The sequence below is a fragment of the Triturus cristatus genome, chromosome 4_2 (assembly GCF_964204655.1).
Source record: "Triturus cristatus chromosome 4_2, aTriCri1.1, whole genome shotgun sequence".
Classification (NCBI taxonomy): domain Eukaryota; kingdom Metazoa; phylum Chordata; class Amphibia; order Caudata; family Salamandridae; genus Triturus; species Triturus cristatus.
This window is the reverse complement of record NC_140586.1, coordinates 291,683,348-291,710,959: the sequence shown is the minus strand read 5'-3', so window position 1 is coordinate 291,710,959 and position 27,612 is coordinate 291,683,348. Positions and strand designations below refer to the sequence as shown.

Below are 27,612 nucleotides of genomic sequence, written 5' to 3'. Positions count from 1 at the left end.
CAAACTGCAAACATCCGGGCCCAACACCAGATGGCGATCTATGCACAAGTGTGTAGATCTGCAGCTCTACATGCCAAGAACAGATGCATACTGGTAAGTAGCATATTCCATTTCGGGGGTGTTTTAGGGATCTCGAGGTCCGTAGTCAATGGGCTACTGACCATAGGGTGACAACACCCTTGGTGTGCTCACCCCGCGTGGGGGAGTGGGCACAATCCCTAATTCTGATTGAGAGTGCCTGCCATCTGCAAGATAGCTGGCACTTAAGAGTGAGCTTCACCTCGCCGCCCACACCTGAGCGGTGGGGTTGGCAGAGGTGGGCACATCTTCTGGGCTGTGCTGATTTTTCCTGCCTGTCTTCCCACCGAAAAGAAGGGGAGACAGGAAGTGGGCCTGCTCCTGATAGCAGGAGAGGCTGGGAGTCGCCTTACAAAGACAGCAAGGCCTTGGAAGCTCCCGAGGGAGGGAGGGAGGGAGGGAGGGAGGGAAGGTTGGAAGAGGGAGGGAGGGAGGGAAGGAAGAGTGAGGGAGGGAGGGAAGGAAGGAAGAGGGAGGGAAGGAAGAGGGAGGGAGGGAGGGAAGGAAGGAAGAGGGAGGGAAGGAAGGAAGAGGGAGGGAGGGAGGGAAGGAAGGAAGGAAGAGGGAAGGAAGTTAGAGGGAGGGAAGGAAGGAAGAGGAGGGGGAGGGAAGGGGGGGAAAGGGAGGGAAGGAAGGGGGAGGGAGGGAGGGGGAGGGAGGGAGGGAAGGAAGAGGGAGGGGAGGGAGGGGAGGGAGGGAGGGGAGGAAGGAAGGGGGAGGGAGGGAGGGAAGGAGGGAGGGGAGGGAGGGGAGGGAGGGAGGGGAGGAAGGAAGGAAGGGGGAGGGAAGGAAGAGGGAGGGGAGGGAGGGGAGGGAGGGAGGGGAGGAAGGGAGGGAGGAAGGAAGGGGGAGGGAAGGAAGGGGGAGGGAGGGAGGGAAGGAAGGGGGAGGGGGAGGGAAGGAAGAGGGAGAGGGAGGGAAGGAAGAGGGAGAGGGAGGGCGGTGAGGAGGGAGGGAAGGAAGGGGGAGGGAAGGAAGGAAGGGGGAGGGAAGGAAGGAAGGGGGAGGGAGGGAGGGAAGGAAGAGGGAGAGGGAGGGCGGTGAGGAGGGAGGGAGGGAAGGAAGAGGGAGGGAAGGGAGGAGGAGGGAGGCAGGATGGGAAGGGGGAGGGAGGGAGGGAAGGGGGAGGGAGGGAGGGAGGGAAGAGGGAGGGAGGGAAGAGGGAGGGAGGGAGGGAAGAGGGAGGGAGGGAGGGAAGAGGGAGGGGAGGGAGGGAGGGAGGAGGGAGGGAGGGAGGGGGGGAGGGAAGGAGGAGGGAGGGAGGGGGGGGAGGGAGGGAGGGGGGGAGGGAAGGAGGAGGGAGGGAGGGGGGGAGGGAAGGAGGAGGGAGGGAAGGAGGAGGGAGGGAGGGAAGGAAGTAAGAGGGAGGGAAGGAAGAGGGAGGGAGGGAAGTAAGAGGGAGGGAGGGAAGTAAGAGGGAGGGAAGGAAGGAAGAGGGAGGGAGGGAAGGAAGGAGGGAGGGAGGGAGGGAAGGAAGAGGGAAGGAAGGAAGGAAGAGGGAGGGAGGGAGGGAAGGAAGAAAGGGAGGGAAGGAAGAGGGAGGGAGGGAAGGAAGAGGGAGGGAGGGAAGGAAGAGGGAGGGAGGGAAGGAAGAGGGAGGGAAGGAAGGAAGAGGGAGGGAGGGAAGGAAGGAAGAGGGAGGGAGGGAAGGAAGAGGGAGAGGGGGAGGGAAGGGGAGGAAGGAAGGGATGGGGAAGGAAGAGGGAGGGAGGGAAGGAGGAGGGAGGGAGGGAAGGAAGGAAGGAAGGAAGAGGGAGGGAAGGAGGGAGGGAAGGAGGGAAGGAAGAGGGAGGGAAGGAGGGAAGGAAGAGGGAGGGAGGGAAGGAAGAGGGAAGGAAGGAAGAGGGAGGGAAGGAAGGAAGAGGGAGGGAAGAGGGAGGGAAGGAAGGAAGAGGGAGGGAAGAGGGAGGGAAGGAAGGAAGGAAGAGGGAGGGAAGGAAGGAAGAGGGAGGGAAGGAAGGAAGAGGAGGGAGGGAGGGAAGGAAGGAAGAGGAGGGAGGGAGGGAAGGAAGGAAGAGGAGGGAGGGAAGGAAGGAAGAGGAAGGAGGGAGGGAAGGAAGAGGGAGGGAAGGAGGGAAGGAAGAGGGAGGGAGGGAAGGGGGAGGGAAGGAAGAGGGAGGGCGGGAAGGAAGAGGGAAGGAAGGAAGGAAGGAAGAGGGAGGGAAGGAAGGAAGAGGGAGGGAAGAGGGAGGGAAGGAAGGAAGGAAGGAAGGAAGAGGGAAGGAAGGAAGGAAGGAAGAGGGAGGGAAGGAAGGAAGAGGAGGGAGGGAGGGAAGGAAGGAAGAGGAGGGAGGGAGGGAAGGAAGGAAGAGGAGGGAGGGAAGGAAGGAAGAGGAAGGAAGGAAGGAAGAGGAAGGAGGGAGGGAAGGAAGAGGGAGGGAGGGAAGGAAGAGGGAGGGAAGGAAGGAAGGAAGGAAGGAAGGAAGAGGGAGGGAAGGAAGGAAGGAAAGGGAGGGGAGGGGAGGGGAGGGAAGGAAGGGGGGAGGGAACGAAGGGGGAGGGGGAGGGAGGGAGGGAGGGAGAGAGAGGAGGGAGAGAGAGGGAGGGAGGGAGGGATTGAGGGAAGAGAGAGAGAGGGATTGAGGGAAGAGAGAGAGAGGGATTGAGGGAAGAGAGAGAGAGAGGGATTGAGGGAAGAGAGAGAGAGGGAGGGAGGGAAGAGAGAGAGAGTGAGGGAAGAGAAAATCAGTGCTGCAGCCCTTAGAGGCCTTTCCTGGCCACAGTGCCCATGGTACCTTTTACAAGGGACTGATGTGGCCAGAGAGTTGCCAATTGGGGGTATAAGGTGCAGTTTATGGGAAAGAGCACAGGCCCTGGGAACCTGATTGGCAGGGACCCATCAACTCAAATTGCATCAGTCGTCTGGCAAAAAGTGTGTGGCGGGGGCGGGTAGTGTAACAGAAACCCAGCTTCCTACAGCTGGGGAACTCATTTTCACCAGTGTCCAACACGTTTTAAAATGCCTTCTCTGTTCACTTGTACTGGCAGTAATAGGACTGACCAGCACAGGGACATATCTGCTCATGCAGGTATGCCTTCACATGCTGTAGGGGTGACTTACGAATATTACATGCCGTGTTAGGGGACATGACACATAGGGATGTGTGACACGTCTGGTTTTCACTTTTGTCTTCACCAAGACACGCAGTCTGTGATAGAAGCCCTGCATGCCCTTGGTGAATGGGTTCTCTTAAGGTGGCACAATTCTCACTGCTGCCCTCAGGGACCCTCTATTACCTCAGGCTACGTATCAGGGGCACCATTTTCCAAAGACCTAAAAAGGGGCATAACGGTTATGCCAATTGGGTGGAACAATTGTACCTTTTTAGGGAAAGAAGACCGGTACTTTGGCCACCGGTGTCAAAATGGTTCCCCAGCACTCCAGAGCTCGAGCCCATTGTGGCATTACCTGTCCTGCATTACCTAACATCGCCTGCAACCTCTTAATGCAGGCTCCCTCAACCACGAATGCTTGGGTAAGGAAAAAACAAATGCCTAAGGACACCTCTGCACTGGCGCCCCAGAGCCTTGAGGGAAGAGGACCAAGGTGAGTCCCCGAGAATTACAAGGCCCGAGTCCACTTGCTGGTTTAGCCCAACTGTCTTTCTAGCCAGAGCCTGCGGCCTTTTGTTACAATGATCCCTATTGAAATACAGCCTCCCAACGCTGATTTGCAGCCGGCCACCCTTGTGCTGCTGGTGGTGTACTGTTGGTGCTGCCTTGGACCTTGTCCACCACTCACTTTAACTCCTGAAGATTGGTCCGATTAGTCGATGTACTGTATCTGTTTGCAGAACTTGTTCTTCCTTCCTTAGGCTCACATTACAGAACTCAGGAATCGCACTGTCCACTTTTGAAAGTGAAAAATACTTATATTAAACCTACTTACCTAAACGGTTTTTCTGATGTTAAATCATATATAAAGGTACTTGGTATATTTATGAAATGGTGTGGATCTTCTTGAGTTGTGTTGGAATTTATTACTCTGTGTATAGTTTATAAATGTCTTGCACTCCTCTATGTTAAGCCTAAAGCTGCTCGTCCACCCTACTCCCCAAAAGAGCACTTTGGGATTGCACAGCAAGCCCCTGTCCACTCGTAAGGGAACCCCTGGAGTCTTTACATGGTATATCAACTTAATGATCTATCACATAAAGAGCCAGCTTCTTCCAATAACCAATTATGAAGTGAGAGAACTAGGATTGGCTGAGGTTTACGTTTTTCAACAAATCCCCCCCCCCCCCCCCCCCATCCCCTTTATTTAAAAAAAAAAAAAAAAAAAATCATTAGCACTATAAATAGCATTTATTTGATAAACAAAACAGAGTTTTATGGGAAAAAAATAACCAATTAAGTCAAATTCAGAATGACTGACCAAAATATTCACATACCAATTTCTGTCCTACATTTCGTGGCATTCTTAAGGAGCGGTTAAATGTTAATTTCCTGAAAGCTGTATTGCAGCCAATGCCAACGTTGCAGATGTAGTAATATTTGGAGTTGCATTTTTTTGGGAGGAGGGGTGTTTGTGGGTGTAGCTGCCAGTCATTAATCTTAAAGATCTCAAAGTAAGGCATGCAACAACCCTGTTGTCACCCCCAATGAATACTTTCTTCAATGACAAAACAAAATGAGTAGGTCAAGTAATCAACAATTTTTGTTGTGATATTTTTGGTACTACTGCTCCTTCAGACTTTTAAGAAATGGTTCCTTGAGTGATATGAAAAACTTTACTTTTTTTCTGTGACTTTTAAATCTGTGTGATTAAAAGAGGCTTCTGATGCAAGGTGCCTACAGCTTTCCGAATACGTTGTGGCTTTCTCTGTGGTTTGCGTGTTCAGGCCATTGTAAGCCAAGTATTATTGTTTGGATTGTGTGTTTCTCTAGCTTGCTGTCTCACGTGCACATGCGCGTACACACACACACACACACACACACACACACAAACATGCGCACATTAGGCAGTGTGCTACACCACCTCTCAATTCTTAAAATAGGTTCTCGCTGGAGAGAGATACCTGCTCGCCGGCAGATAAGCGTGCCGTTCGCCTTTGGAGGAGCTGACTGTCGTTTTGTTTGTCTGCCGCCAGATTCCGTAAAATGAACAAGCGTCTGGTTCCCAGAAGACCCCTGAGTGCCTCCCTGGGCCAGCTGAATGAAGTGGGCCTACCCTCTGGACCCCTGCTGTCTGACGAAGGGTCGGTGGACATGCCCAGCCGGAAGCCTTCAGGTCTGCCAAATGGCATCGTGTCTGGAGGGAGCGCAGTGACGCAGCTCATCTCACGGGGAACAGACTCTGGCTACGAATCCAACTTGAAGCAAGGGAAGATGGACCACCTGAGCACCAGTGCCCCCGGGTCCCCTCCTGACCTGTACGCATCTTTGTAAATCCTTTGCCACATTGTTACATAATGAATCATGAGGAAGTATTGTTATAATAGCTGGCACATAAATTGGGTGTTGGGGCTCCACATTTATTGTTTGCCTGAAAGCTACTTATCCTTGTTGAGATGTATTCACTGAAAACTAAAACAGTTTAGTAATGTGCAGATTCCCATGCTTACCTAAAACTTTTAATTTTCATCCCTCAGTTTTTCGTGCCTCATTTACTAGTGCTTGCATGTGTGTTTCGGTTTTTGTTTCAGTTGGAGGGTATAGGTAGAATTAAGTTTTGTCTGTTAGAGGCTCCTAAAATATCTGGAAAAATAGTACTGGTTGCTCATTTTTGAAAAACTTTTTTCTAAAAAGGAACCCTAAAGGAGCAGTATTACCAAAAATGATCCACAATTGTTCCTTGGTCTTTATAGGATCTAAGTGTTGACTCACACATTGTTTTTGTAGAATGTTTAATTCTATTGTGTGGAGGAGAAATTAGTATATGGAAACCTTGAGAGGTGGTTCTTTGAAGAATTATCTGAAGTTTCACTGTTACAGATGTGCTTTAGGCACACTTCTGTTCAGACCTCGGGCACAATGGGCTAAACGCCACCTTAACATTAAGATACGAATGCACCATAAACGCTTGAAAAAGTGACTGTAAGGAAAGGGAGATTCACTTTCCTTGGACTCAGCCAGTGCAGTAAAAACTAATGTTGGAGCCCTAATTTGTTTATGAATGCCACATGCAATTTTCAGATTTACACGAATGAGCAGAATCTGTAAATATGATTATTGTAATGAGAATTCATTCCTTGCTCTTTATTTTTACTTGAATCATTTGTTTCATTCCAAAACACAATTACCCTTTCGCTTCTGTGGAAATTGTCACCTTTGTTGTCACTTGAAAAGATAACAAGTTAACATGCCAGAGTGCATTCCATTTCATTAGAATAGAAAGATAGTTTCTAAAATCACATCATCTTTATCACTGTTGTGACCACAGTGTGTAGATGATGAAATGCCTACTGAATGGCAGGAAAAAATACCAAAGACATCGAAAAACAATTGTTTACATTATCTATTTCATCTGACCCTAACACACCACCCCCTCCCCCCCCCCCCCCCCTTATTTTGAGGTGAGCGAGGCAGACCATATGCATAAAACAGCCTTCTTTCTGCCTGTCTGAACATTAACACCTTTAAGAGCAACTTGTATTAAACCTTCCTTTAGGATAATATGTATATTCATTTTTTTAAAGACCCATTTTACTCTGTCATTTGGACTGCCGGTTTCTTTTTTTGGGGGGCGGGGAATTGTTTTATTTATTTATTAGAATCTTAAGTGGCACACATCAATACCTTAGACACTTGAGGATTCAGTAACCTGCAACTAGATAACTTCTTGTAAATCACAAAATGTGGCGATTGCATAAATATGGATTTTTGTTGTTTCAAGTTGGCAAACCTTATGTTTTAACTCGGTGTGTCTGAAATGTGTTTAGTCTTGCAAATCCTTCCTTTCTGAATACTCTAAAGATCCACTTACAGGCTTAAATGATGTATCTCTGTAGTGTTTAAATAGGAATTGTCAAGTTTGTCTACAAAGCTATCCTTTCTAATTTTCATGTTCTCATTTGTGAATTGTTCAGTTGCTATTTTTTTTTTTCAGACTGGAAACTGTCCCCAAGACGTCAATCCCTGCCTTGCCCGCAAACTCCCACCCTGTGCCCTCCCGGACTCCTAGTGATATGCCTCCTCTGTCTGTCAGCAAACAGCTACAGATGGTGCCGCGGGGTTCCCAGCTCTACCCACCCCAGCAGCCTGATGTTTTCTACCAGGACCCTCGGGCTGCTGCCCCACCTTTTGAACCTGCTGCATATCCACAAAGTGAGTCTAGAATGTTTGTTTTCAGGTTTAAGGCTGGTATCTTATTGCTGCTTTGGTGAAATCACCTATATTTATTAGTCATGAATGAGTTTAAAATTGAGTGAAAAAATAAGGTTTGGCAAAATGTTGAAAATGAACATGCTCAAACCTCATGCAGTATGTTGGATTGGGTCAATTTTCTCTATGCAGGATAGTGAACACTTATCTTTAATGCTTTTATGTATTTTATCCCTGAAGCACCATACAACTGAGACAAACCTCACTAAAGCAGACTGACCAAAATTGTCCCCTAGCACTGGAGGAAACTTTGAGAACAAGATGTACTTTGAGAGTTACTGAATTTATAAAATGTCCATTCAGTACTTACCCTAATTAATGGTGATCTCTGGAAATATTTCTTTGGATTTGTCAGACTAGTGTTTCCTTTGGTTATTGGTTAGTCATCAAAATGTGGTTTGCTCTTTTGTTAAAGATTTTTTTTGTATGGCTAAAATTCATGTGATTCCTTTATTCATGAATCTATTTCATCATATTCATGTAGTTCAGTATCCAAACAGCTTGCCATCCAAAATCAGCCTACCTGTGTTTCAAGATAAAACCTCTTTGCAGTGCATGATCATATCCCTAGGTTTTGCAGTGTGAATCTTTTCTGCATTTACATACTGTGCATTGTTCTGCCACTTAATGGTTGATTCAGAAAGTCTGTCTCCCTGAATTCTCTTTTCCCTCTCTCAATTTTTTTTTTCTTCGTGAGTGTTGTTGACCATTTGGGTTTAAACCTCCGCCCCCCTCGTATGATGTCGGACTATGCTACAGAAGTCCCACAACGCAGTCACCATCTTCATATGGAATTCCAAGAAGGAAACTTTTTTCCACAGAGTATCTCCTTTGAGGGAACAGGAATGACTAATGCTAGGACATGTTATGTTATGTTAGGTCAATTTATAACGCGCACAGATACTCAGCAGAGTGTCCTGGCGCGAGCTAAGAAAAGGAACCACAGGCCAAAGCATTATTCAAAGAGAAGAGTTTTAAACTTTTTTTTAAAGATCACAAAATCTTGAGTGCTCCGAAGCGCCAAGGGTTAAGCATTCCAAGCCAGAGCGGCCTTACGCACAAAGGAGCTCCAGCCCAGCCTCTGGCGTTTAAATCTAGGCGTCAGCATCAGAAATTGGGAGGAAGACCGCAGCTGTCTTGCAGGAATATAAAAGGCAAGCCTCTTCTGAAGATAGAGAGGACCCAGGCCATAAAGGGCCCTATGGGCAATGGCCAGAGTTTTAAATTTTGTACGAAACTCCACCGGGAGCCAGTACAGAGAGCGCAAATGAGCCCGCACACTGCACCTGCGAGATATACCCAGCAGGAGTCTGACGGACGATTTTTGGATGACCTGTAGTTTATTCAGGAGGTAGCCAGAAATGCCAAAATAAAGGGCATTGGCATAATCCAAGCGAGACCAAATCAAAGCACGGACAACCGTTTCTTTGGACGGTCTTGGAAGGAGGGGTAAAAACTTCCTCAGAGCTTTCAGAATGCCAAAGCAAGATCCAAATAGCTTTTTAACCTGGGTAAAAAAGGACAAATTCTCATTGTACCAAACCCCTAGGTTTTTTGCTGCAATACCCATTGCTTTGGGCAAGGGAAAGCCAGGGGGCCATAACCTCTCTCGAAAGTTATCTGGAAAGACACCATACAAGAGGACCTCTGATTTCTCTTCGTTACATGTAAGCTGTGCCTGGGCCAGCCAACAAAAAACTGAGGAGAGACAGTGTTGAGCTGTTGAAACTGAATCATCATCCTTACCTCAAGAAAACAGGAGCGGAGTATCATCCGCATAGGCCATCACCTTAGCCCCAAAGATGTTGAATAGAAGGGGGCTAAGAAATGACCCCTGTGGGACACCCGCAGCTACACGCTGCGATACTGAGACACAAGGAGGGAGCCGGATCTACTGTGAACGGTCTTTCAGGAAAGATTCGATCCAGCGCCAAACTGAGCCAGAAATCCCAATCTCTGAAAGGCGATCCAGAAGCAAAGAGTGTGGCACCGCGTCGAATGCCGCCGAGAGATCCAGCATAACCAATGCCGCTCTCCCGCCGGCATCCAAACACTCACGAATTGCCTTCGTCACCTCAAGCAGGGCAGACTCGGTGCTAAACAAGGCACGAAATCCCGATTGGGCCGGGTGCAACAGACCCGACGTCTCAACATAATTAGTCAGCTGCTTGGTGACAATCTTCTCGCAGACTTTAGACCGGCTAGGCAGCAATGATATAGGGCAATAGTTTCACGGTGTCAGAGGGTCAAGGGATGGTTTCTTGAGAAGAGAGAGAATCTGTGCCTGTTTCCAAGAAGCTGGAACAAAGCCTTCCTGCAAAGACATATTAACGATTTTATTAACTTCTGGATTAATAGTATCCTTAACCGAGGCCAGGAGTCTGGCACCACAGGGGTCAGTTGGAGAGCCCGACTTCAAGGACTTAAGAATTTTGAGAGAGCAGGCCAGCTCAGTAGGCTCAAAAGTCGACAAGATATTCGTAGGCGCAACAGGTGAAAAGCCAGCTAGAGAAGTCTTGGATGCCAAAGTGTAAGAGGTAAAGCTAGCTTGTATAGTGCAAATCTTATCGAAAAAAACGTTGCAAGAGTATTGCACCAAGTCTCCGAAGCTGGTATAGTTCGGGCTTGGGCACTAGGAGACCTAAAACTTTGCACAATGAAGAATATTTCTTTGGAATTATTGCTCGCTTGATCAATATGTAGGGAATAATAGCAGGCTTTAGCGGCAACTTTAGCAGTGTAATAGGTTTTTTGTTTATCAAGGACACAGAGAAAATACCGAAAGTCAGAGTGGCAACGAGATGAGAAGACCGGCTCAACAAGACCACGGGGCTGGAGAATGAGAAAGGGACATAGGGCACAATCTAAAGAGGGTATGCTCCTATTTCCACCACAAGTACGCACAGAAGGGCACATACTAGGTGTGCAACATCTACCTTACTAAGGAGGACTGCACAGCATGGGCACATTTCATGTCTAAGACCATCAGGCCAAGGCAGAAGCAGAGTTGGCACACTGTATGATGGCATCACCTCAGAGCAAACAGGAGTCCTTAAAAGCTGTGGTCCTTTCAAGCATCAACGAGGACATAGTGGAGATAGAGGAGGCCCAAGGGGAAGAACCAGAACTCTTTCATTGAGGGCAAAACCGTCAAGAGAGGAACACAAAAGACCCGAGGACCTCAACTGGCAATGATGCCGAAATAGTCTGCGCTGGAGGGCAGAGTGAATCTCATGGAGCCGCACGGGCTCAAGAAAAGTGACTTTGATGAAGGCAAGTCTCAGAACCTAGTAACAAATGGAAAGGTGCACCAGAAAGAAATTTGTAGTCCAAAAACATCCGATGTGTAGTTTACAAATATATGTATTCCTTTCCTCCTTTATCCCAGTTCCAAAACATCCAGCCAACGCGATTCGTTCCAACTACTTTTAGAACTTAGTCAGGGTCTGATTTGATAAAGCGTTAACAAATCTTTTTTACTGTGCATCAAATAAACATGGATCCAGCCAAATCATAATACTTAGTGGTTTGTAGGGATCTTTATCGTCCTATCCAGAAATGAAGGGATCTAATACAGTTTGATCACTTCAGGCGTTGTAATAGTGAAATACTGTGCATTTTGTTTTTCACTATTGAAAGTCTTTCTGTTCCATAGGTTATACTGGGCCCTCGAGTAGTGGGAGGAGTTGTCTCTTGCACATGAACAGACTGTGGAAGCCTCTCACAAAGCTGTCTTCCCCTTCTGGAGTGAACCTGGCCTGAGCCAGGCAGAACTGGTTTATGTATGTGTAAGAAAGTGTCCTCTTTTTGCATAGTTGCCCCACTTGTTGCCAAACTGCTTATGCACTTTGACTGAGTGAGCCCTGAGTTTTGCAGCGTGAATCTTTCTGGATTCACTATGCTGTGCATTATTCCGCGATCTTGTGGTTGGGTCCGGATTCGTAGTCTTTTCTTTGTTTTTTTTTTTTTTTTTTTTGTAGCCCAGGTGGGCGTCGACGTACACCATTTGGTGCACCTCCCGTGACGTCGTCGTGCTTCCTGCGGAAGTCCCACCTTTGGGGCGCCATCTTCAGATTCTTTTTTCCGCCGTTGGGTCTGGATCGTCATCGGGAAGCTCCAGAATTACACTCGAAGGAAGAAGGAAGAAAAGCGAGTTTCGTCGATAGAAACACTAGAAGATATCAGGAAAGGAAAAGATTTCAGCAGGAGCGCGAAGAAAGGAGGACCAGCGCCCTTTTTCTTCGACGACCTTGGAGAATGCACGCTCAGAGACCCTGAGCGCAATGGACAAGACGCCATTCAAGTTCTGCCCAAACTGCCACCACAAGTTCGCGCAGAAAGACCAGCATCCGGTCTGCAACCTCTGCCTACCGGTCGATCACCAGAGTATCGACTGCAACGCCTGCTCAGCCTTCGCGCCGAAGACACTCAGGGTGAGAGAGCGGCAGAGAAGGGCCAACGCCAGCATGGATGGCAAGGGGAAGCCCCCGACACTCTACGCTCTGGGCCTCTCCTCGGACGACGAGGACAACGACGCCGAGACAGCCGAAAACTTCACGGTCGTAGAGACCGACAAGAAAAAAGAAGACGAGGTAAGAGAATCGTCGAGCGCAAAACAGAAAGTACCTCGACAACACGAGGGTGACTCGAGAAAATCTGAGTCAAAGTCCACGAAGGCAGCCCCGACGCCGAAAACTTCGACGTCCAAAGGGGGAACCACGGACAAGAGGCCGAGCGGATCCTTAGATAAGGACTCCCTGGTGCCGAAAGACGCCGAAAGGCAAGGGTCGTCGAAAGCATCCCATGAAACGGGCCGATCGACGCAGAAAGAACGTTCGACGTCGACGCAAGTTTCATCGAAAAGACCCGCGGTCGACGCCGAAAGCATCTCCGAGATGGAGAAAAAGAAGAGGCGGCTCGAGGCCGAAATGGAGAACATCCTTCAAAGAAAGAAGGAGTTCGACGCCAGAATGAAGGAATTCAAGATTCCAACGGTTTCATCAGCGGACGTCGGTGAGGTCGAAGACGAGTTCGACGCCGAAGGGCTGACAAGAGAACTCGAAGAGGAAGAAGAGCCCTATTATGAGGGAGAAGCCGAGGAAGAAGACCAACGGTCGTTCTACGAATCGGCGGCATCGACCAGCAACGACGTCGAATGGCACGATCTCGACACCGAAAACCCGGAGGAGCCCGTGGACACGTACCCTTCGAGGCCTTCGCCACCCGACGACATCGGGGTCTACAATATGGTGGTCAGGAGCGCAGCAATGGCCTTCGGCGTCAAACTCGACGAGGAGAAACCGAAAGCCGATTTTCTCATCGAGACACTGCTCCCCATCCAGACAAGGAGCCAGTTCCTCCCCATGCTACAAAGCGTGATGAATCAGGGGAGAGAAGCCTTCAAGGAACCTGCGACCTGCCGGTCGATCACGCCCAGGACAGAGTAGAAATATAAGCACTCCTCCCTGGACCCCCCTTACATCAAGGGTAGCGTGACCGCGGACTCCATCATAGCCTCCACGGCCAGGAGAAGGGCCAACGTACCAGCAACTTCGGGCCCACCCCCGGATAAGGAGAGCAGGAGGATTGACCTCACAGGAAGAAAGGTCGAGAGGAACGCCGCAATGCACTGGCGCATGGCGAATTCAAACGCACTCCTCAATAGACACCAATACCAGCACTGGGATGAGATGGGGGAGTTAGTAAAGCACCTCCCCGAAGAATACCGGCAGAGAGCCTCTCACCTGATAGATGAAGGCAAAAACATCGCCAACTCCTGTATAAAGACGGCGTTGGATGGGGCAGAGACTTCAGCAAGACTCATGGCCATAGGGGTCACAGAGAGGAGGCATGCATGGCTAAGAATCTCGGGATTCAAACCGGAAGTGCAGAACAACATCCTTGGCACCCCCTTCAATGGAGAGACACTGTTCGGAGCAACAGTGGACGACAAGCTCACCCAGCTGAAAAAAGAAAACGAGACGGCGAGGTCCATGGGGGCCCTACAGCTGAGGGGAATGAGGCGAGGAAATCCCTCGAAGACCCTACGGTAGGGGAGGAAGCCAGCAGGGGACGTCGCACCAGGCGTTCCAACAAAGTCAGCAGGGTGAAGGTCACGGACAAGGTCAGCAGAAGCAAAACTGGCAATATCAACCTCGGGCCAGTCCTTTCGCGGGAGAGGGAACGGACGTGGCCAAAGGAGGAGAGGGGGCGAACAGCCCTCGACGAAGTGACTCAGCACGCAAGAGGACGCCTACCCTCGTCAGGACCCCAAGGCTGAGGCGCAGAAAAGTGTCATCAGGGGGAAGAGAAAATTCAAGAGCCTACGAGCATACGACACCAGTAGGCGGGAGACTGAGGTTCTACCTTCAGGAGTGGCGGCGTATAACCACAGACAAGTGGATACGGAACGTTGTGCAGTACGGGTACTGCGTAGATTTGGAGAAAAGACCTCCAAACAGGAAACCAAGGGGAAGACTGAGATCGGCCCAAGAACTAGCAATACTCAGAGAAGAAACGCGGAAACTCCTGCAAAAGGGAGCCATAGAGACAGTGCCGTTCAGAGAACGCAACAAAGGGGTCTACTCAAACTACTTCGTGGTTCCGAAGGTAGACGGAGACCTCAGACCCATACTAGACCTCCGTTACCTAAACAAGTTCATCAGAACGCAAAGGTTCAAAATGACTTCACTGCAGGAGGTTCTGCCACAGATAAGAGAAGGGGACTTCAGGGTCACCGTGGACCTCAAGGATGCCTATCTTCACATCCCAATAAACAGAAGGCACAAGGGCCTTCTAAGATTCAACATCGAACAAGAACACTACCAGTTCACGACCCTGGCCTTCGGATTAAAATCAGCACCAAGGGTCTTTACAAAATGCCTGTCGGCGGTAGCGGCGCACCTACGAAGGCAGGGAATACATGTCTACCCCTACTTGGACGACTGGCTGGTCAAGGCAAACTCACGCGGAAAGTGCGAGAGGCACGCAAAACGCGTAACAGACACCCTCACAAATCTGGGATTCTCGATCCACTGGGGAAAATCATCGATGGAACCGGAGCAGGTGAAGATTTTCCTGGGGGCAAAGATCAACTCCCGCAACAGTACAGTAGTGCCCAGCGAGAGGAGGACAGAGGCTCTACTGAAGGAGGCGAAGCTCTACCAGAAGGGGCGAGCTCTGACAGTGAGGGCTGTGAGCAAGATGATGGGGATGATGGCGTCCTGTATCCAGCTGGTGCCGAATGTACGCCTGCACATGAGACCATTCCAGGAATGGCTACAACAACAATGGTCACAAGCAAACGGAAGTTGGGAGGATCTAGTGGTTGTTACGCACGCAGTGCAGGAGGAGATAACTTGGTGGAACAGAGACAACATAACAGCAGGGAGAAGCCTGACACCACCAATCCCAACAGTGACCATTACCACGGACGCATCGCAGAAGGGATGGGGAGCGCACATGGACAACTTCAGAGTGAGGGGTCTATGGGCCCCAGCAGATGCGGTCCGCCATATCAACTACCTCGAGTTGAAAACAATCCTGCTAGCCCTGAAGGCATTCCAGAGGCACCTGTTCAACAAGAGGGTGTTGGTCCAAACAGACAACACCACGGCGATGTTCTACATCAACAAACAAGGGGGGACACAGTCGTTCCCGCTCTCATCCCTAGCTCAGGAGATTTGGAGATGGGCCATACCTCTCAGGATAGATCTACAGGCAATTCACCTACCGGGGAAGGACAATGTAGAGGCAGACTGGCTAAGCAGGCAGACCTCAGCATCACACGAGTGGGAGCTCAATGGCCAGGAAACGGAGAAGCTCTTCCGGAGATGGGGGACTCCCACAATAGACCTTTTTGCAACACGCCACAATGCAAAATGCCAAAGCTTCGCGTCCAGGCAACCAGATCAGCAATCCAAGGGAAATGCCCTATGGATAAGCTGGTCGAGGACATTTGCCTACGCCTTTCCACCGATACCCCTGTTGCACAGAGTGCTCGACAAGTGCAGAACCAGCAACATGACCCTGATCCTGGTGGCTCCGCAGTGGGCGAGGCAGACATGGTTCTCACAAATTCAGGAAATGGCACAAGGCGACCCATACAGGTTCGAGAGGAGGAAGGACCTGCTCTCAATGCAAAACGGAGAGGTCCTGCACCCAGAGCCAGAAACCCTCAACCTGTCGGCATGGCTCCTGAAGACCTAGAGTTCGCACACTTAAGATTGCCGCCGAGCACGATGCGAGTGCTGCGGGAGGCGAGGAAACCAACTACACGAAAATGCTACAGCGCAAAATGGAAGAGGTTCACTGTGTGGTGCGGGAAAAAGGGCCTGCAAAACAGAATGACAAGAGACTCAACAGTACTGAGGTACCTCACACACCTTCTAAAGAGTAACCTCTGCTCGAGCTCACTGAGGGTACACCTAGCGGCCATCGTGGCCTACACCAGAGGTGAAAAAGGTGGAAGTTTCTTCAGCTCGCAGGTGGTGAGGAGATTCATGGAAGGAGCCAAAAGGATGGCCCCCCCGAAAAGGTTGCCGCCGCCGGCATGGAATCTTAATGTGGTCCTGACGGAGCTCATGAAGGCACCGTTTGAACCCATTCACAAGGCCACACTGCAGATGTTGACTATGAAAACAGCCTTTCTGGTGGCCATAACCTCACTACGCAGGGTGAGCGAGCTTCAAGCACTAACGCTGCAGGAACCCTACATTCAGATTCACAAAGATAGAATAGTCCTGAGAACAGACCCACACTTCATGCCCAAGGTAGTGTCGGCGTTCCACATAAATCAGACTATCCAGATACCAAGTTTCTTCCAAAACCCGACTACAAACGCAGAAAAGGCACTGCACACCCTCGATGCCAGAAGAGCGGTGATGCACTACATTGAGAGAACCAAAGAACTCAGGAAGTCGAAACAGCTGTTTGTGTCCTTTGCTACTAGCTTCATGGGTAGACCAGTGACTAAGGGCACCATCGCAAGGTGGATTGCCCTCACTATTCAATTCTGCCACAAACAGGCTGGACAGGAGCTAGCGGAGGGGCCGCAGGCTCACTCCACAAGGAAGAAAGGGGCCACCGTGGCCTTCCTGGCGAACACGCCCATCCAGGACATATGCCTCGCGGCAACTTGGGCATCTGTGCACACGTTCACGAAACACTACTGCGTGGACATTCAGATGAACAAGGAAGCACAGGTTGGACAGAAGGTGCTTCAGCACATTTTCAACGACCAACGCTCATCTACCACCCAGCCGCCACAGAACTGGGAAAAACGCTACAAAATCGATGCACAGCATAGTGAATCCAGAAAGATTCACGCTGCAAAACGAATAGTTTCTTACCTGTCGGTGTAGTTTTGCAGCTTGAAGATCTTTCTGGATTCACTAGCGAACCCACCCACCTCCGCCAGGAAGATGAGGCTGGAGGAAGAGGGGGGAAAATGGAAAAGATCAAAGAAATACAAACATACAGATAAAGGGACAAGAAGGATTAATCAATCGCCTAGGGTTAAAAAAAAAAAAAAAAAAAGAGGAAAGGAAAGGAAAAAAGAACCCGAAGATGGCGCCCCAAAGGTGGGACTTCCGCAGGAAGCACGACGACGTCACGGGAGGTGCACCAAATGGTATACGTCGACGCCCACCTGGGCTACAAAAAAAAAAAAAAAAAAAAAACAAAGAAAAGACTACGAATCCGGACCCAACCACAAGATCGCGGAATAATGCACAGCATAGTGAATCCAGAAAGATCTTCAAGCTGCAAAACTACACCGACAGGTAAGAAACTATTCGTTCCTGCCAAACAGGTACCCAGGGCCTATGTTCTTTTCCTAAAACTGCATTAAGACAACACCTAATTGACACTCTTTGGCCACTGGCCAGTCTCTTGTTTTTGGTACCACAGGTACCAAGGGCACTGTGGCCAGGGAAGACCTCTAAGGCCTGCAGCACTGTGAGAAAGTGCCATCTTTCTTGCATGGTATGCCCCCACTTTTTGCTGAATTGCTGAATGTACTTTGACTGAGTGTGCCCTAGACTCCTGCCAATCAGGTGCCCAGGGCCTATGTTCCTAACCTAAAACCCCAAATTGGCAAACCCTGGCCACATTTCAGTCCCTGGGAAATGGTACCCTAGGTACCTAGGTCCTTGTGATCAAGGAACGCCGCTAAGGGCTGCAGCACCTATTGTGCCACCCTTAGAGGCCCTGTACCCTAACACAAACACACTGCCCTTGCAGGCTGAGTGTGTTGGTACAAGAAAAAACAGTCGACATGGCACACATCCCTGTGTGCTATGCTCTCAACCTACACTGCCCTGGCATACATCAGCCACCTCTCTAGCTGGGTGCCCTATGCCAGTGGTGTGGGCCCAGGCGCACGAGACCTGTGCCCCTACAGTACCCAGGTCCATTCCTGGGCACTGCAAGTGCAGTGCTGCCATTTAAAAGTACATGGTGCTGAGAGCTCGTCAAACACGAACTCCACAGCACCATAATGGCAACACTGAAGACTGAGAAGTTTGGTATCGAACTTCTCATCACATTAAACCCGCACTGATGCCAGTGTGCGATTTAATGTACAAAGCACTACAGAGGGCATCTTAGAGATGCCCCCTGAAACCTAACCAACAATCCACGTCTTGTCTGGGAGGCTGCCACACAGCAGACATGTTGCTGGACCCCTGGGTGGAGAGCCCCCGCTCTCCTGGGCCTGCAACAATGCACATCCTTGGCGAGGTGCTAGGTCTCCTCCCCCAGGATTGGCAGGGGGAAGCTTAAAAGGCATGCCGCATTTGTGAGATTCTTCAGGCCACTTGCTGTACCCAGCAAACTGGCCCCCACCGGTTCTGAACCCTACTCTGGCGGGAAGACTGGCCGGAAACCCCAAGTAAGGACAGGGGATGTGCCAGCCTCTGCCAACCCCATCCCTCAGGTGGGGGAGGCGAGGTGAAGCACATCTCCGGGCTCTCGCCATCTTGAAGATGGGAAGCCCTGCCCAATCAGGACTAGGCTACTGCCCCCCCTCCCACAGGAGAGTGGCAGGATAGGGGGTGTACCCACCCCAGGGCAGGGACCCATTGATACCTGCCCTTTACCTACCTGTAACGCCCCTAAATCTAGTATTTAGGGGCACCCTGAACCTTCCTTCCTCAGCTTCCAGATTCCGAAAAAGCAAAAAAGAACTAGAAGAAAGAAGACCTGCCCTGCAGCAGCTAAGAAGAGGAAGACACCAACTGCTTTGGCCCCAGCCCTACCGGCCTGTCGATCCTCGAACCTGCTCCTGCTAAATCCCGGCACCTCCTGTGGCCAGCAACCTCACAAACCCCGGAGGACCTGGCTACCTTGAGACTCTGAGCATCTGGGACTCCCATGAGTAGTGGCTCTGCTCAAAGCAAGTTTCTAACTCATGGCATCAGCCCGGAACCGCGAACCCTGCACACTCTGCACCGGCCAAGCCTGGCCTGTGCCGGAGTGGACAAAGACCCTGAGTAAGTCTCCCCCGGCGACTGTGACCCCCGAATCCGGCACCCAAGGACCCACCTCGACGCTCCTGACGACGCCTGCAGCCTCAGAACCAGGGATACAACATTGATCAACCGAGGGTAAAATTTCCCGACATCAAAAGACACCCCTGCACCCGGCGCCCTGCGGCCCCCTGTGCCCGACTCCTGGGTACCTACCTATCCTCCAACTACCCAACTTACCTCTCGAAGTAGTGCTGGCACCTGAAGAATCTTCGTCCCCTAGCTTGCAGCCTTTGTTCGTCCTTGAGCTTTCCCATTGAAATCCATTGAGCGCCCGAAGGCTCAAAAGCACCCTGCACCCAGCCGCCCGAGTGGCCCTGGCAGTGTAACTTCTACTCCTACCTACGTCCCCATTTGCCCTGAGCAAGTGACCAGGAGCCCAGCTCCCACAGCCATGTGGCCTGCTAGTCAGCAGCCACCAACTAAGGCCCCCCTGCCTCCCATAGGATAACATTGGGCCTAATTCACTGCACCCGGCCGCCCCAGTGCCGCTGAGGGTGTAACAACTGTACCAACCTGACCCCGGGAGACATCTGAGTCTGTGCCCAGAACCTTAACTCTGCCAGTCGCGTACGTACCCAAAAGCCGATAACTCACTTTTCTTCCATAAGGTAACATTGACTGGTTTCTTCTGAAATTTCTTCTAAGTGTGGAGTTTCTAAAACTTAAAATATTCACCTAAAATCAACCGAGTAACAAACGGAAATACTCACCTGCTATTAGGAGAGATCCCAGTGCTGGATCTTGGTGCCCAGCACTGACCCTGAAAAGTACTCACAACCGTACTTATCACTAACCCAATTTTCTTCCATAGGAAATCATTGACTGTGTTTCTGTGAAATTTCTTCTAAGTGTCGATTTTTGCAAACTACAAATATTCTTTAAAAATCGTTCCAACTGTGAAAACGTAATTACTTACCTGTTTTAGATAGAGGTCCCAGTACTGAGCCTAGGAGCCCAGCCCTGGATTACAAAAGTAACGAGAACATACTTTACCCGTAACGTGAATTTTCTCCCATAGGGAACCATTGACTGTTTTTCTATGAAATTTCTTCTGTCAACTTTTAAAATAGCAAAATATTGCCTAAAAATCAAAACAGTAACTAAAACGAATTTACTCACTTGTTTCCAAGAACTATCCCAGGACTGAATCTAGGATCCAGTCCTGTAGTTGGAAAAGTAATCCTCAAAGTAATCTATTGCAAATAACTTAAAACTCACATTGAGCTCAATGTATTATTGTGTTTGAGATTGTGTTGCCTATTGCAACAACCTGTAACTATTACCTACAAAAGTCAATTTCATATTGCAAAAGTATTTAACTAAAGCGTATCAGTCTGAGAAAGTATATTTTGATACCTCTTGTTCTAAAATAAAACAACCATATATTTTTTATATAAACCATTGGCCTAGAGTTCAGTTATTGAGTGTGTGAGACCATTTGCTGACTGAGTGTGTGCAACAAATGCTTTACACTGTCCTCTGATACTGCCTTACTGCTTGACCAAGCTACCACTATAGAGAGTAAGGTTATATCTAACTTGAACCTCTGCCAAACCTCTGGGGACTGTGGTCTCTGTACACACTGTACCTATTTGGGAACAGTATATACAGAGCCACTTTCTCACAAGCACTTATTGTGCCACCCTTAGAGGCCCTGTACATTTATACACACACACACACACACACACACACACACACACACACACACACACACATAGGCATTACAGGCTGCGTGTTACGGTGCAGAACAAAGTGAAGAGTCGACATGTTGCACATCCCTGTGTGCCATGCCTACAGCCCACTGCCCTGGCATAGGTCAGCCACCCCTCTAGCTGGGTGCAATATACGAGTGGTGAGGGTACAGGTGCATGAGCCCTATATCCCTACAGTGTCTAAGCCAATTCTTAGACATTGTAAGTGTAGCAATACCATTAAGAGTATATGGTGCTGGGAGTTTCACTACGAACTCCACATTACCATAATGGCTTAACTGAGAACTGGGAAGTTTGGTATCCCATATCTCAGCAAATTAACTCCACACTGATGCCAGTGTGGGGTTTAAGAAACAATTCACTCAGAGGGCATCTTAGAAATGCCCCCTGAAAAACGACCTATTTCTAGTGTCCAGGCTGAGTGGCTGATGGCCAGCTGCCACCACCAGACATGTTTCTGAACTCCTGGATCGAGAGCCTGCTACTCTCGGGGGTCTGAAACAATGCACATCCTGGGACGAGGTGCCAAACCTCCATCGAATGTGGAAGCTTCAAGGGCTTGTTGCCTTAGTGAGCTATCCCAGAACTTTGCTGCTTCCAGCAACTGGCTCCCACCGGTTCTGTCACCATTTTGGGGTAAGAAAATCGGCAGGAAAATCAGGTGAGGAAGGTAGTTGTGCCCACCTTTGCCAACCCCACCCTTCAGGTGGGGGAGGCGAGGTGATGCACAACTCGGTCCCCGCAATCTTTCAGATGGGGGGGACTGAGCCAACCAGAGAGAGGCATATGCCCCCCTCCCCCTACAGGGTGGCATAATAGTGGGTGTACCCACCCCAAGATAGGGACCTATTGGTTCCAACCTTTACTTACCTGTAACACCCCTAAATCTAGTATTTGGGGGAAACCCTGAAACTTACCTGCTCGAACAAGATGAAACAAGGAGGACCAAAGAGCCATGTTGAAGGAAGAAGAGGACACCAACTGACTTGGTCCTTGTGTGTCCTGCAGCTAGCAGCTCCAGAAAACCCAGAGGACCTGCCCTTCCTTCACTGAAAAGACTTTGTCTCCCGTGAGTACCATATTTGCTTATCCAACAGACTCTGCCTCTGCCAAATCCGCGAGTCTACACCACTCTGCACCCAAAACCTACGGCCTAATTTAGAGTGGCCCACCACCACGAGGAGGTCTCCCCGGTGATCCTGACCTGGGATCTGGTGATCCCTGACCTGCCTTGAGTCTTCCGACGATGCCTGCAGCACGTCGGAAGAGGACCCCCCCCCCCCCCCCCCTTCCCCACCATCGAAGCCGGTAAGAAAAACCGGACGCCAAAAGACACCCCTGCACCTGATGCCCCACGGTCTTGGGTGGCCCAACAGATGGTGTCCCGATATCCCAACTTACCTCTCCAACCGGTGGTCGCCTCCAGAAGATCTTTGTGCCCGAGCCGGCAGTGTTTGTTCAAACTGGAGAATCCCCATTGAAAGTAACAGGGCACCCAATGCCAAAACTGCAACCTGCACTCAACCACCTTAGTGCTGCTGTGGGTGCACCTTGGGTGCCAACTTGAACCCCCCTTTGCCCTGAGCTCAAGTCCAGGAGCTTTTCTGTCTCAACCTTGTGGCCTGCTCGTGAGTCGCCACCACCCGAAGGCCCCCTATCCACCTTTGGATAACATTGGGCCTCAGTACTCTGCACCCGGCCACCCTAATGCTGCTGAGGGTGCTCTTGGAGTGTATCCATAACCCTGGGGGAACCCTTGTTCTAACCCCAGAAAATCAACCCCCAAAACTAAGTACTTACCTGTAAACTGATAACTTCATTTCATCCCGTAGGATTGCATTGACTACTTGTCTGTGAAAAATGTTGTGTGGAGTTAGAAAATTGTATGAAACTTTAAGAAACTATGTACTTACAAAAACTGGTTTACTTATCTTTTATTTAGAAAATGTCCGAGTGTGATATCTAGACATATCGCACTGAGTAGAAAAAGTAACTTGAAAAGTAATCTAAGTAATCATGCAGTAACTGAAAAGTTATTTCAACTGTTTCTAAATAATTGACCTCGTTGTTTCCAAACCAATTACATACATCTGCATTCCACTGTATTACTGCTGCAATATATTATTTCACTTACCTGTTCCAGGCCTTGCTTTGCTCTAAATAATAATATCCAACTAAATAATATTTTTATACAAAACAAATTAGTCAGAGTTCATTCTTTGAGTGTGGGAAATCATGTCTTGCCAATGTGTGTACAATAAATGCGTAACACTACCCTCTGATAAAGCCTTACTGCTCGCCCACACTACTGCAAATGGAGTGTAAGGTATTTTCTGCTTTAGTCTCTGCCTACCTTTGGGGATCCACTGGACTCTGTGCACACTGTACCATACTTTGGTATAGTATATACAGAGCCAGCTACATGGGGGAATAGTCTGTGGGAACACACTGCAGGAACAGACCGTTGAGATGTTCGGGTACGTAGGGGACACCTTTGGTCCACTTCTCCATGGGCTGAGGGCAGTGGTGTTTTTTGTCGTTGGGTGGCTATGGAAGAATTAATAAAACGCCTGCTGGAAAATTACCAGAAGAGGCCGAGCTCCCTTGTGGAAGTTGGAAAGATCATCAGAGACACCTGCTTATAGTCTGCACTGGACTCTGCGACACAGCGAATAGACAACTGGTGGCTTGGACAACCTTGAAGAGACCTGCCTAACTGCAAGTTTGAGACTTCAAAAATGAAGTTCAGGTCAACATCAACACCGCTTTCAACAGGGAAGACCTGTTTGGCAGTACTGTTGATGACACTTTGCAACAGTGAAAGAAGAATAACGAAACTGCAAAGTCGACGGGAGCGCTGCAGATTAGAGGACAGCAGAGAAATGGAGTCTCCTACTAGCAGGTTGTCTGGAATAGGAGGCTACTAAGACCTCACAACACACCAAGCATTCCAACACACAAGTCAAGCACAGACACCAACACAGCAGTAGCATTTCCAAGTGCCACAGAAACTGCCCATTTGTGGGTGAGCTAGGTGCAGAGGGCAGCCATCCAGGGCCAGTGAGAGAATTACTACACACTTTGATGTAATAGAAAAAGAAAATATAAGCCAAAGGTCAAAGATTACTTTATTTCGACCACAAAGTCATAAAAGTAGACACTGCGTGGTAAAAGAGCACATTTTAAAACCAGATATAAAATAGACAATATGGTATGATTCAATATAAAAATAGGAATAACAATCAGTACAGTCGATGGAAACAAGAAGGTCAAGCAAGAAATCATGTGAATCAATTTGGTAATCATAAGTAACTACCATAGTAAAGTGCATAAAAGTTAATCCAGTTCACAACAATGACCATCACATCAAGCATTTGGTCCTTTTCAGCCATAAGGCATGCCAGTATCTAGATAAACCAAAAACCACGAGTCTGCTTGTGTCCGTGCTTAGCAATCTAAGCACCTCCAAATAGTCGCCGGAGCTAACAATTTTACAAAGTGGAAAAATCCACTTGGCCCTCAGCAATTTATATATCTGGCAGAAAAATAGGAGATGAATAATAGATTCAGCACTAGCATTACAAGCAGGACATTTTTCATTATTCTCAGTCTGACCTCCAGTTTTTGCAAAACGTTTTAAGCGGGAATGTTTTATAACGGAACTGAAAAAACAACTTCCGAGCCAAGGGAGGGACAATTTCATCCAATGTCTCTTCAAAGCGAGGTATACATTTTAAAATTAAAAAATTGGTGGTCAATCTACCCTTGGCGTCAAGTGCAATTTGTAGGGATGTTGCTTCCCAATACCGTTCCTTCAGCACAGCTCTCGAGATGGTAACCATACTAACTGGGTCAAACCAGTACCCCATCATTCCAAGCCTCTCTAGGAGAGCCCTCGGAGCTCTAAACCAGGGGACAGATTTAATAATAGGAAATTTCATAAGCTCACAAAGTAGCTCCCGGTATGGGCGCAATTCCTCCACAGTCTGTGCCAAAACATCAAGTGCTTCTAACTAATTTTATGGGCCAGCTGTCTGTGTGCCAAGTCAAAATAAAGGGGAACTAGAGGCGTGTTTACTGGTAGATTGGTCAAAGATCTAAGAAAACGATTTTCAACAAATGACAAGGGAGCGGTTATACCAGAGCCCCAAAGTTCTGCTCCATAAAGTGCTCCCCCCAAGATTTTCATATTCTAAATTTCCAATGCTGGCGCTAACTGCCTTGTAAAAGTATTTCTGTGTATATTTGCCAGATTTGCAGTTTGAAGGTTAAGTTGCAACTTAACCTTAACAATGTGTTCATCCCACCTCAATGTGGGAGTTAAACGAATGCCCAGATAATCAAAAATTTCCACACTCTCTAGCTTGCTACTGCCGGCGAGGACCTGTCTTTTGTTTCGTTTGTCCTTACCCTTCCTAAAAATCATGTATTTTGTTTTAGTTTCATTTAACACCAGGCCTCGTTCCGCGCAAAACAGAATAAAATCATTTAAAAGCTGCTGGAGGCCTTGGGGAGATTTTGCAATTAAGAGTGTCGTCAGTGAAGAGGAGGGCTGCCCACCTTCGGAGCGTCGCACCCGTACCAATCTAGCCACTTTATAACGTCATTAATAAAAAGAGTAGGGGCAAGGGCACATCCCTGTCTCACACCACAGTCCACAGGGAAAGTGTCCGTAACTTGGTTGTTTTCGCCCCATCTGACTTGTGCTGTATTAGATGTGTGGAGTCTAATTAAAATGTCTAAACGATTAAGTGGCATGCCTAATTCTTTGAGAACCCTCCATAGTTTTGCCCGGGGAACTAGATCAAAGGCAGACCGCAGGTCTAAGAAGGCCACATAGTTCCCCTCCCTTGATATACACTTCCTTCCAATATAAGCGTAGCAAACGGAAGGTTTGGTCCAGGGTACTAATTTTGGCTCGAAATCCTTCCTGATGGTCAGTCAAGATTTCAGACTCTGTAATCCAGTCCTGGAGTCGAGCTAGTATCTGCTTGCAGAAGATCTTTTGTGAGGGGTCAATAAGACTTATCGGCCTAAAGCTTTAGGGCTTTGTTCTGTCCCCTTTTTTGTAAATCGGGGCGATTTCTGCATTTTTCCATGAAATAGGTATAGGACTACCCCTAAGAATGAAATTTGATGGTATGTTTATATACCGACCCCATAGGGTCACATCCTCCTTATAAAGACCATTAGGGATTCGATTAGGCCCTGGCGCACGTGCTAGGGTACAAGAAGTAATTGCAACTTGGGTCTCCTCTAGCGAGATGTGAAGATCCGTTACATCCAGGGCCTCATCAATCAGACTTACGTCTTGACCTACAAGTGCCTTGTCCCTAGATTCGTATAGGGTGCAAAGGTGGATTTCCCAGGCCTCCGGTTGAACTGTAAATTCCAGATTTCACTTATTCTCATTTAACCAGTATGCTGCCAGACTCCAGAACTTTTTCGAGTCCCTCGCTAGCAAAGCACTCCTTAAAGATGACCAAACATGGGCCTCCCACTCCTTATTAGCTTCTTCAATGGCTTTTTATACTTAGCGCGGCAAAGCATTATATCAGGGCGAGATTTCTGCTTTACTGCCTTTAATAATTCCTGCTTTGACAGCCTACATGCCTTTGTATGCCAGGCTTCCTGCTTATTTTGTGCATAATGGGGATTTATTCTCTCTCTCGTGTGCGACTTCCCCTGGCTACCCAATAGATCCCGGATTTCTCTATAAAGGAGATCACGACTCGTGCCTATCACATCATCGACCTGCTCCATGGTTGATCTAGCGGCTTTCTCAAGGAATGCGGAGACCTTCCCCTTTACTGCACCCAAGACCTCTGGGTGGGCCTCAACGCAGTTCCACTTGATTCTCCTCTGATTATTAGCAACTGACAGGAGCCCAATATCCGGGCAACCCCGGTCTATGGTCCATCCGGATGCTTGATTTGTAAGGGTAAGAGCGAGGGCGTTGTGGTCGCTATCAACCCTTACGACCACTGCCATGTCCAATACAAAATGTCATTAATTTAGGGCTACAAGGCAGTAATCAAGTCTGCATTCCTGAGCAGTCCTATTAAAGGTAGGGTCCCCTTTTGCATCTGATAGGGTCCTGCCATTGGTAGCCCTGAGGTCATGTTGCAGTGTAAGTGCCAACAGCTGCGCTCCTCTTGCACTCCACCTAACCGGGAGAAAATCTAGTTGAGGAACCTGCCATTCACTATCCCATTCATCAGTTAAATAGGGGGGGGGAATTGAGACCAAAGGCTCGAATGTACAATTAAAATCCCCACAAACCAATAACTGAGATTTATGGGAATATTGGGTTAGTGCAGTGTCAAGAATGCGCAAAGTATCTGTTTCAACCATACCTTTCTGTACCCTATAATAGACATTAAAAATTCTAACTCTAATGCCACTATTGGTGCTAACTCCAAGGGCTAATATGTCTTCCGACTCTACCTGCAGCTGTCTAGCTTTGCACCCAAGTCCAATGTTCACCCAGACTGCTAGACTTCCTGAGGATCTCCCTCTCTCTTTCCTAGTGGCGTCTTTGGCGTAAGTTGTAAAGCCAGTTCGATACGGGCAAGAAAGACTCCACGTTTCTTGAAACAGAATGATATCGAAGGAGTCTATAAATGAACACCAATCTAGGTCTGCCATTAACTTATTAATCCCTGCCACATTCCAAACCAGAACCTTAAGGGGGGGGGGTGACTGCGACATTGCTGCTATCCGAACCTCGGGGCTAATTTGTTCCCCTAAATGTAAGCCCACCCCGGTCCCAGATTGAGCAATGGGAGCACAATCAATATTAGTAACTGCATCTGGTTCCGGGACACAAACTAGGAAAGAAGAATTTGTGACTGGGGATCTAGATTCACTGGGGTTATTGCCCACGCAAGTGGTGCAGTTTTGATTACCAAATCTCCCCCTGCTTCCACGGACGGAATGATTTCTCAGTCACACGCACATACACACAT

The 27,612-nt window shown here is 48.8% G+C and overlaps 1 protein-coding gene across 13 annotated transcripts in view; it reads left to right on the top strand.

Annotated features, from left to right (window-relative positions):
- The window catches only part of RC3H1 (ring finger and CCCH-type domains 1), a 710,644-nt gene that overhangs the window by 280,801 nt on the left and 402,231 nt on the right, over positions 1-27,612 (top strand). For 7 of the 13 annotated variants that reach the window (XM_085601577.1, XM_085601575.1, XM_085601579.1 and 4 more), the window contains exon 10: positions 7,127-7,344. In XM_085601577.1, coding sequence (XP_085457703.1) covers positions 7,127-7,344 — 218 coding nt within the window. Of the gene's footprint in view, positions 1-5,168; positions 5,451-7,126; positions 7,345-27,612 lie in introns of all 13 variants that reach the window. The other 6 variants (XM_085601567.1, XM_085601570.1, XM_085601569.1 and 3 more) reach the window with 1 other exon arrangement.